This window comes from Ricinus communis, chromosome 2 (assembly GCF_019578655.1).
Source record: "Ricinus communis isolate WT05 ecotype wild-type chromosome 2, ASM1957865v1, whole genome shotgun sequence".
Taxonomy (NCBI): domain Eukaryota; kingdom Viridiplantae; phylum Streptophyta; class Magnoliopsida; order Malpighiales; family Euphorbiaceae; genus Ricinus; species Ricinus communis.
In genome coordinates, this window is record NC_063257.1 from 31,841,494 (window position 1) to 31,852,238 (window position 10,745).

A 10,745-nucleotide genomic window follows, 5' to 3' on the forward strand; every position below is an offset into this window, starting at 1 on the left:
TTAAAATCAATTATAAATAATTTTTACTTTGTACTTTATTTTATAATTATTTTTGATAATCATATTTTATATTTATATAAAAAATGAAAATAAAAATTAATTATTTAATTTTATTTAAGTAGTTAAATTTATAATTTTATTATACAAAATAGTCCTAATCCATTAAAAAGTATAGTCACTTTTTCTATTATGTTTATTAAATTTAAATTCTTATTTTTTTTGAAATTCTGCTTTATATTCAATATTTAGAATTTTTAATGGATTTGAACTTTTAAAATCAAATATTAAATTAATAAATTATTAACATTATTTATCAAATTTAATTAGTTAAATAATTAATAAAATTATTTTAATAGATTTATATATCCCACTTTATTCTTTTATATATAATTATGATACGATCTATAGTTACATATTTTTTTTAGTTCTTGGGGATAGTCATCTATTAAAAATTATTAATGAATAAAATCATGGTGTAATTTTATTTATTTATTCCTTTTACTTTTATAATTTAAATAGGTCAAATTTCAGACAAATCTCAAGGGAAACTCGGTGAAAGAAAATGGCAAAAGGGAAATTAGAAAAAAAAAGTTGGAAGGAGGCAAAGAGAGGGGCCCGCTCGCTTTGGCGCTTTTGGCGGCTGTTCTTTCAAAGAAACCTCCTCTCAGTACACCAAAAAGAAAAAGAAAAAAAACCTTCTCTCAAACCAAAACTCATTTATTGATTTCATTATCTTTAACCAATCATCCGCTCTCTTCAATTTTCAACTTTTTTTCTTTTTTAATAAGTCTAGCTCTTCTTGGTTTTGTACGATCAACTGGTTCCTTTCTTTTCATAGTTTATTGCTGGATTAGTCTTTGAACTTCCGGTTGACCCATTTGTGTTGCGGGTAATACCCAGATCGGAGCCAGCGGCCATTTGAGTGTATTTATCTGTACAGAAAGGAAACCATCTGGGTGTTTTCTTTGGTTAAACTTCTTTTAAATGTCTAAAATGGGAAGATGAAATGCAATAGATCGAGGTTTGGATTAAGGTCACGAAGGATAATGGGTATTTGTTTCAGTATCGAGAATGAGCAACTGTCTCAACAACAACCACATTTATCTTCTGCCAAAAAAGGTATTTATATATCATCAAAAAAGTAATCCTATATGGTAATTCTTTCAATTCTTTTGTTGAAGTCTGTCTTTTCTTTATATTAAGCTTAATTTAAGAAATGGGTTTTGTTTATGTACATGTGTTTTCTTGCTGTTTGCACATAGAGCAAAGGGTACTTTGTTTTATTTATCATCATATAAGCATAAATATGGGGCATTAATTAAAATCTGGTTTGTATATTGGAAGCTGTTAAAAGAGTATATTGCGGGTTTACATCAATGATATGTGACTGGCAGTTTAAGTATCAGTTAAATGCTTTATCAATTATGTTTATAACAAATGCACTCACAGGCTTAACCTCAGTTATATATCTCTATTTGAGCAAGTTCTCAAGTTCGAGTACTCTCATTTGTAGTACTAATGTTTATAACAAATGCAATACCAAATATAGAAATGTACCCCATGAGGAAGTTTTTATATGCTAGTGAGATTTGGCATTTGTATGGATTTAAGGGCAACAAAATGAACATGTTCGAGTTAGTTATTGTTTTCATCATGTATTGTAAAACCAAAAGTGAACTGAAGTATTACAATGATAGGGGCATGTTGAAAGAGAATGATACAAGTCATTTTGTGATTTGTGAATGCTCAAGAAAAGGATTTAAGTAAATTTGGCTGTCTAGTAGTAGCTAGAACATATATGGTTGCTTATTAATATATCTGATGAAACTAAAGCAGGAGAAGATTTTGACCACTCTCCAAGTAAACTAAACAAGCCAGACTCAATTGGGGCCAAAAGTGCAAGCAGCAATCAGTTGGTCCCCAAGAATGTCACTGACCTTCGCCAGAGTCCTGGATATGGTAATGTTGATATCTTTACATATGAAGAAATGACATTGGCCACGAAGCATTTCAGACCAGACTATATTCTGGGCGAGGGTGGATTTGGTGTTGTTTATAAGGGTGTCATTGATGCGAGCGTAAGGCCTGGCTATGAGACCATAGTCGTCGCCATTAAAGAGCTTAATCCTGATGGGTTACAAGGTGACAGAGAATGGCTGGTATTTGTCTTATCATTTTCTTTTCTGCGTGGATAGTTCCCTTACAATTTATAGTTGCACCAATTAAAGATTCTAGGAAATTTTTCATATTAAATTTTGAACTTACAAGTAGATCAATTTTTTTAGTCATAGCAAATAATGGTAGATATGGGGCTATTGTGATGATAGAATAGGTGTGCAATAGATTGTCTAAAATCTAAACTTCTATCTTCTTAGGAATCCTATGTTGTATATAAAATATCTTCATAGATAGGCAGAAAAGGCTTATTTTTTGTCTGATTGCGAAGAGAGTAAAAAAGAATCTACAAATGATTATTGCTAACACCGTACATTCCATGAGTTACATAGTTGGGTTGTCCATTTGCACTCATGCATACTACTATGATTAATGGCCTTTATTTAGATTTTCCTTTGAACATTTCTCTAAGCCACAAGTTCCATTTGAGTCTTAGAATCTATTCCATTTTCTAATCGAACATAACTGTTAAAGTGCTTGCATTACTTGTATCTTCATGTGTCATGGTTTTGGAATAAAATTAATACTCTTAACTTTTTTCTTAATTTCTTTCTTAGAGAGGCATTTCTCTTCGATATGTGCATTTGCTAAGTGTATATTTATGAATTTATGCCAAAGGAATAATGTCTCATCTCAATAAAGTTTTATTGAAATTTTAAATCTAGTTGACGGGTAACACATTCCTCCCTGTTTAAGCCATATCATCGACCATATAGCGAGATTAAAGCGTTGTTTACTACTTAAGGTCACATAATTTTATGTCTGCCTTTTGGCTTGGCTTTTCTACTATCTCACTCTGCTTGCTTCCTTGCCCTAGTTTAATTAAAGATTTACTTTGTGTAAAACATTTGCAGATATCCTTCCCTCCTTATTTTCATCAATTTATTCTACCTCTACCTTCCCCATGCATCCAATCATTTCTTATTTAGTCTGTCCAAGGATTTCCTCACATCCACCGTAAAGCTTTCATTTTTATGGTTCTTTTTGCGGGAAGATTCTTTACTTAGCTGCCAACATTCGTTCCTGCTGGTACAGTTGGTGTAATTGCAGTTTATGGAATTTTCCTTTTAGCTTGCTTGACAGGCATTTATGGTCACATCACATAACTAAACTAAGCTAGGATAATGGCTAGAGAATCATTATTCAATTGAAATCAACTTCACATCATTCAGGTGAAACTCTATTCAAAAGAAAGGAATCTTGTATCACATTTCCTGGCATTTTGGAACTAAAAAATTTTTATATGAAAAACACATTTTCCTGTATTTAGGAGAGAGATTTCAGCGTACAGATGTAAGAGATGGTCATTCCTTTTCTTTCGGTTTTAATTAGCTGTTTTCGTTAACTAAAAAGGAGCTTTTCTGTTTTAAAAAATTCACTTGCAAAGAGAAGGCTTCTGGCTGTTTGTATTTATGAATTACTGTTTTCCTTGCAGGCGGAAGTCAATTATCTAGGGCAACTTAGTCACCCAAATCTTGTGAAGCTAATTGGTTATTGCTGTGAAGATGAACACAGGCTATTGGTCTATGAGTACATGGCAAGTGGGAGCTTGGAGAAACATCTTTTTCGTAGTAAGTGGCTGTTGCAACTATGAATCATGGCCGTGTGTGAGGGGTTCTTTTAACAGCGTGTCTTAGAACTTATACATCAGAGAATAGATTCATCACATTAGATGGAAAAGTCTCATTTATACCATAATATTATGTTAAGAGAGGTAAGTTTGAGAATGCAGCTGATAATTTATGTTCAGGAAAGTTGATAGAGCTGAATTTTGCCTCATTCTCACAAATCTAAACAGAAATGTGGACTAAAGGACTTGATGTTTGGAGTAAATTAAACCTTTGATCTAGTGAACTATCTTAGAGAAGCAGTAATATAATCAATCTAAATTACCAAATTTAACATCGAATACTTATTTGGTTAACTGAATTTGAAAAACGGCCTCTTAAAAAGCACATAAGATGTGTGAAAAATACACATAAAATTAGGGTAGCGACCATCTTAATAGTGTTTATTTTTTAACTTACTGAAGGATTTTTTTGGAAGTGTGAGAAGTAATGATTTATTGTGTATTGGAAAAAAAAAATTCTCTATAGCCTAGATATTTTCTTATTTATTTGTAATCTGCGTTAACATCATTGTGTCAACTGTGATTCTAAAGCGATTATATGCTGCTATAAAAAATTGCAAGTTCACTGGATTAGCTTGTTTGGTATTGAGTTTAAAGAATTCTAAGTTGGGAAACAATTTTTGGGCTGTTGATTTTGCATGGAGCTTGTAATAGTGCTATTTCATTGCAAAAGCATTTAGAAGGTTTCTCCAAGTGTCAGTTAGTTTCTTATGAATGCTTGGATAATTTGGTACCTAAATCCAAAAGCGCACAAGCCTCTTTCAAATCTTTATGATCCATCATGGATTTCTAGAATTTCTATCATATCCAATCCTCATTTATGTGCAGTTTTTTAGAGCTAGATAGGCATGAAAATCTCATGTGTCTAAACTCACCTTAGAAACCGCTGCACTAAAATTATAGGGCTGCTCTCTAACTGCAACTCATTGATTCAACACAATCAAGTTGCACATGTCGCAGTACAGTTCTATTTCCTATGTCTCATGGAACTATAGATGGCTTCTGGCTAAATCTCATGAACTTTCCCAAGGACGTATCTAAAAATCTAAGCTTTATTTGAACTATTTGACCCATGTAGGTTTCAGTGAATTGCTTTGCTGGCTTAATTAAGACAGCAGACTCACGTTGCAAAACACAATAATATAACCATAGTTGTAGCCGTTAAAATTTAAAACTGAAATATTTTTGTAGCAATTTAATTATGGATGGTCAAAATATGACTAGTAACTAAAACAGTTATATCACTTGTACAAGTGCAACCTCCCCTTCCCCCAATTCAACATCATTAAAATGAAAAAAAGAAAAAGAACAGAGAGATGTAAGCAAGTTAATACATAAGTAGAACATCTAGTTAACAGCTAAAGAACTAGTTCTGTGTGCTTTTGTATCTTTTTTGTATGAAGCACTAGAAAATAAGAAGAAAATATTATTTGTATTTTTTATATGGCTATCAAAACACTTTATAGTATAAAGAATTTATGCTTATATATTGTAGTTTGGCCGGTTACTGTAGAAGTGTTTCAAAATTCAAACCATGAAATACATATAGGCGGAGGACGATGATTGTTTACGTACATATGTACGAGTCTATATGGCTGACTTGCAATACCATCAGTGTAACTTCGTTATATGCTAATTTTGAATCACGCATCCAAGGAATTCTTTTGCCATGACTCCTTGTTTTTGTTACCTCATTGCTACTACTTAGTGCAAAATGATGAGGTGTCAGAAAGTGAAGGGAAGGAAATAAGAGGAAACTAATGAGGAGGTTAAATTTATTTTGAATTCTCCTGTTGAATTCTCCTGTTTGCATATAAGGGACAATTGAGAAGTACGGATGTAGATAAATAGGTATTATTGATGCCACAATGGAAATTATATCCCTGTTTTTTTTTAATCACAAAATTTTACCAGGGATAACTGAGTAATATTAATCAGTTTCACCTGATTGTGCTCCTTAAGCAGGAGTATTTTATTGGTTTGGTGGGAGACTCATCTTCCCAAATTTCCTCTGTCCTGGTTTAACTACTTTTTAAAACATATATTTTCAAAAGATTCCTCTTAAAATCTTATATTTCCCTCTACTCATCCTTTCTGAACATCGTGTTGGATTATAGTATCCTGCAGTAATCTATTTGTTAGAATGCATACATTTAGTAAGCCTCAAGAAAGAGAATATTTGTTCTTATCCTTTCTGTGTTTGTGGGTGCTAGGAGTGGGTTGCATATTGACTTGGTCAAAAAGATTGAAGATTGCTTTAGATGCAGCCAAGGGCCTTGCTTTTCTTCATGGTGCTGAAAGATCAATTATATACCGTGATTTTAAGACATCCAACATCCTACTGGATTCGGTGAGTTGCCATTGCTTTGTTATTCATTAGTTACTGGTAACCATTGCTTATAGTAAATAGGTTATTTCTCATCGTCTCATTTCTTATAGTCTTGCTATTTTGTGCATCTATTAAGTACCTCATATAAGGGTTATTTTTTTTGGAATCTAAAAGTCTTGTTAATTTTCCACAATAGTTCACTTCTGGGACAATTTTCTTCCCAGATCTTTTGAGTTCGTTTTTTGGCCTCTTGCTTGCTCCATCCTATTAGTGCTTTCCTGCACTTCCATCCCTAATGGGATTTGATCTCCTAATTAGAATTACCAAGATCATTTAATTCTAGAGATCCTTGCAGGAAAAGTGTCAAATTGCAGTCGATGCCCCTTGAAAAGAAAAGCCAGGGAGGGCTAATAGCAATGACTAATTGGAATTTCTCTTAGCAACAAATAATATCATTAGACTAAATGAGGTTAACAATTTAAGTTGTCTAAAAGTTAGTGCCTGTTTCTGAGGCAGTTTTACTCTGTTCTTGTCCCTTTCCTGAAGGGTGTGGTTACTCCCACTACAGAGATCTTAAAATCATTCCACTTTATTCTTTTCTTTGATGAGATGGCTATATTATCCATATTTTACCTTTCATCAGGAAAAGTCATAACTATTGTTATGCCAAACACTTTTATGAGCAATAAAGCTTAGTAATATAATTTTTATGTAAGCTTGATAAATTTATTGCCTAAATTTTTATTAAATCTTTAACTTTAAGTTTTTGCTAAGTTGTGCCTAATCCTAGGTAGAATACCTGATGATTTAAAAAAAAATTAAAATTATATAACAATGCAGTATTATAAAACATTGCGCTAAAAAGTAGTATTATTTAAACCAATAATTTAAAAAAAATTAAAGAACAGATTAAAAGAGTTAAAATTAATTAATTTTTTTCTTCATTTTACTAGTAATTATTATATAGCTCAGAGACGCTTGGTATTTATTTATAGTTAATTACGAAAGAATGGTTAATTTAGTCATTTGATTAAAGAAAAAGATGAAATGAAGTGTTATTAATATTTTTAAAGTGGGAACAACCACACCCTTTCCTGAATTATGGTACAACATGCAGAACTTCAACGCAAAGCTTTCAGATTTTGGGCTTGCAAAAGATGGACCAATGGGAGATCAGACACATGTATCAACACGGGTCATGGGTACTTATGGATATGCTGCACCTGAATATGTAATGACCGGTGAGTATGCTGACATGTCGCTGTAACTTATACAATTTTAAACACAGCTCTTTCTATAGGGTGTGTGCTGGTGGGTAGGTAAATCTTGAAAAGTTTTAATTGCCTGCCAAGCATAAAAGGCAAAGCACAAATATCACTGTTACTTTCTCTGTAGTATTTGATGCATAGCATTAGTGACTTCTGTTGTATGTGATTGATGTGCCATGTGCATCTGATAAATTGATCTTGAAACAATCTTATTTTCCATGTTTTACTTGGGGAGAAAGAAAAAGAAGAAAAAGAAATACCCCCTTGCTTGACAAAGATTCTTTTTTCACTTAAAGTAATGGAATTCATGTAGGCCATAATCTGATATCAGCTGCCTGGTATATGAGATACATTTATGGTTCCCCTCTCTTTTCCTGAAGCAAAGGTTGAAGGAGAGTAAAGATTGAAATTTTGGATAAGGTTGAGCACTTATTTGCTATTGTTGTATTCTTTGTCCCCTTTTATGGCAACATCATTTCAGAGATTCATAGCTCTTTTTTGCATTTGCATTTTCCAATTTGCAATCAAATGCTTGTAGCAGAAATTAAGTTTTTTTGGAACTAACTACAATTATTGATCTGAGCAGGGCACTTAACTGCCCGAAGTGATGTTTATGGTTTTGGAGTAGTGCTGCTTGAATTGCTACTTGGAAGGAGGGCATTGGATAAGGGCAGACCAAGCCGAGAACACAACTTGGTTGAGTGGGCACGACCACTTCTGAACCATAATAAGAAGGTTCTGAGGATATTAGACCCACGAATGGAAGGGCAGTACACGGTTAAAACGGCAATGAAAGTTGCCAATTTGGCATATCAATGCCTTAGCCAAAATCCAAAAGGGAGACCCCTGATGAGCCAGGTGGTTGAATTACTTGAAGGTGTTCAGACCCAGGATGAAGATGCATTTTTTCAAAGCAATGACACAGGAGTGACTCTTTATGAGGATCCGGGGCTTTCCCCATTTACTCCGCACGGGAAAAAGGATCCAACTACAAGGAGCAATCAATCGAAAGGAAGAAGCAATTCTGAGCCGTCGGTCGATCATGATCTTTATCCAACCTCAAGTCCACAGAGGAACTAAGCATTTACCGTAGCTGAGTTTGTATCAATATGGATGGAAGTTGAAATTGTAAGAAATTGTATCAACTTGTCTATCCAATTTGATGTTTCGAAATTGCTGTCTTCCCCAAATTCTGACAGTCGCCAAACATCAGCACGCAAATACCCTGAACATGTAGTCTAATTTCGAATTTTGTTCATCTTCGTTTGCTTTTTCTTAAATAAAAAATTGCATTATCCTAGAACTTATCAGATGGCAATTATATCCAAGATAGAAATCAAACCCTTTAATGTGTTCATACAGTGTCTGCACCAAATTGTCAATCTAGGATAATTGAATGTGATCTTAATTCTTTAATTAATAAAATGTTGAAGATCACCCCCTATATCCTTCTCTCCAATTGTCCAGAGATTCTTTCTTACATGTTTATCCAATTTAAAACAAGACCAATTGAGTAAGGAAACCACCTGATTGGTTGTTTGTATTGGCAAATTAGGTGGTTAACGAATTTGCAGAACTATTTAAGTTGTGTATGAAACAGAATATAATAAGTATAACGAGGCGAGAGTATGTGCTCGTGACGTGAGGTGAAGAAAGTGAATGAAATAGTGTCCATTAGTGAGGTGTGCTTACTAGTTTATAAGGAGTTTATAAGGAGTGCAAGTATTTTGTACTATATTTTATTTAATATAAAATAAGTTTTTGTGTGCAATCGAATCCTTCACATTTATTCTATAAGTAGTATTAGAGCAGGTGGTTTGGGACCTAAGTGCTTTATGAGTACGTAATTAGGGATTGTGTTATACTGAGGTGCTACTAGTGTGCAGTTTGGGACTGTAAAACTCATTGGTTTTTTACCAAACAACTAAGTCATATTAATAGATATATCCAGTTCGGTAAGTAGCTTTGAAAAACTTAATAGTAATAATTATAGCGTTTGGAGTACTCTTATGCAATTCTACCAGATCAGTCAAGATTTATAAAAAATTATTGAAAGGAGTGAGATGACACCTCCAACAAACCAAGATGACCTTAAGAAAATGCAAGGTCAAGGCCGATAAAGCCATGTATGCTTTGTTTGTATTGGTGGAAGATGATTTGCTTCAATGCATCAAGGACATGAAGACACCTAGGAAGGCATGAGACACTTTTGCTGGATTATATGATGAGACGAATGACACCAAACTACAATAACTCAAGAACGAGCTATGGTCAATCTTACATCATGATATTTATAGTGAGTGAATACTTTAACAAAGTTAAAACTTTATGTTAAGAACTTTCAAATTAGATCTTTAAAATCAAACTATAAAGACAAGATGTTATAGGGTCTCGGTAACTCGTAGATGGTCTAAAGAGCCGTCTTTAAATGAGTTAGAGAATGTATTAACAAATCAGAAAGATTTAGATAAACAAATGTGTAAAGTTTTAATTAAGGGAAAAGAAGAAGACCCTTTTCAACAATAAAAAAGGTAATTTCTTACGTTTGCGAGATTAAGGAACACATGAAAACCAAAACAAGAAGAGTGGTAGAAACATCATCAAGGAAGGAACTAGCAACAAGGGAAGGTCAACATAACCATCAGCCAAAGGACCAAATTGGTCGTCATAAGAATGGTTATCAGTGCGACAATTGCAACAAATGAGGTCACTATACTCGAGACTACTAATGTAGAAGAGCATAAAGAAATGTTGCAATATGCACTAAGCCTCAAGTTGAAAGTGAAGATAAATGGATTTTCAGGTTTATGTGCCATTTTAGAACTAATAATAGGTGACTCTAATGAGTTTACACCCTCCTTATAACTAATCTAAAAAAGGATCAAGCATTTTATCATAGTGAGTGCTAAATCAATCAATTACAATGATGATTGGATAGTAGACTCTGGTTCTCTAACCATAAGATATGAGATAAAGATAATTATCAAGCATGACATAGTATGTAGGGGGATGAGTTGTTATCACTACAGACAACTTAAGGCTATGCATCACTCATATTGGCAAGATGATGGTAGTGCCACATTATAATTCAAGACAAAATGCCACTGGATAATGTATTCTATGTACCTAGTATGAAGAAGAACTTAACATCTATATCACAACTTACATCCTCGAGGAACTATATGGTATTCGAGCTAAAAGATGTGAAAGTATATCAATGTAGCTAACAAGCACACTACTGATGCAAGGACAAAAGCTAGAGTTTGTCGATGTGATGTCAGCACTACCACTCTATATTGATAGTACAAGGATAAATGAGACAATTGATGTATGGAATGCACGC

General features: G+C 33.4%; 1 protein-coding gene across 2 annotated transcripts; it reads left to right on the forward strand.

The window, feature by feature from the left end:
- Positions 1-572: 572 nt before the first annotated feature.
- Positions 573-8,705, forward strand: LOC8282888 (probable serine/threonine-protein kinase PBL17). Of its 2 annotated transcripts, none has more exons than XM_015721632.3 (6): positions 573-1,119; positions 1,834-2,159; positions 3,611-3,746; positions 6,019-6,155; positions 7,252-7,375; positions 7,989-8,705. In XM_015721632.3, exons 1-6 carry the CDS (start codon positions 1,002-1,004, stop codon positions 8,480-8,482), a joined length of 1,335 nt encoding a protein of 444 aa, XP_015577118.1. In that variant the 5' UTR covers positions 573-1,001; the 3' UTR covers positions 8,483-8,705. The 2 variants fall into 2 exon arrangements, with proteins under 2 accessions (XP_015577118.1, XP_015577119.1); XM_015721633.3 differs by having other exon boundaries at positions 577-1,119; positions 1,837-2,159.
- Positions 8,706-10,745: the final 2,040 nt, after the last annotated feature.

Coding starts and splice junctions, on each gene's coding strand:
- LOC8282888 (XM_015721632.3), top strand. CDS start 1,002: ATGAAATGCAATAGATCGAGGTTTGGATTAAGGTCACGAAGGATAATG. Junction 1,120..1,833: donor TTTATCTTCTGCCAAAAAAG/GTATTTATATAT, acceptor ATGAAACTAAAG/CAGGAGAAGATTTTGACCAC. Junction 2,160..3,610: donor AAGGTGACAGAGAATGGCTG/GTATTTGTCTTA, acceptor TTTTCCTTGCAG/GCGGAAGTCAATTATCTAGG.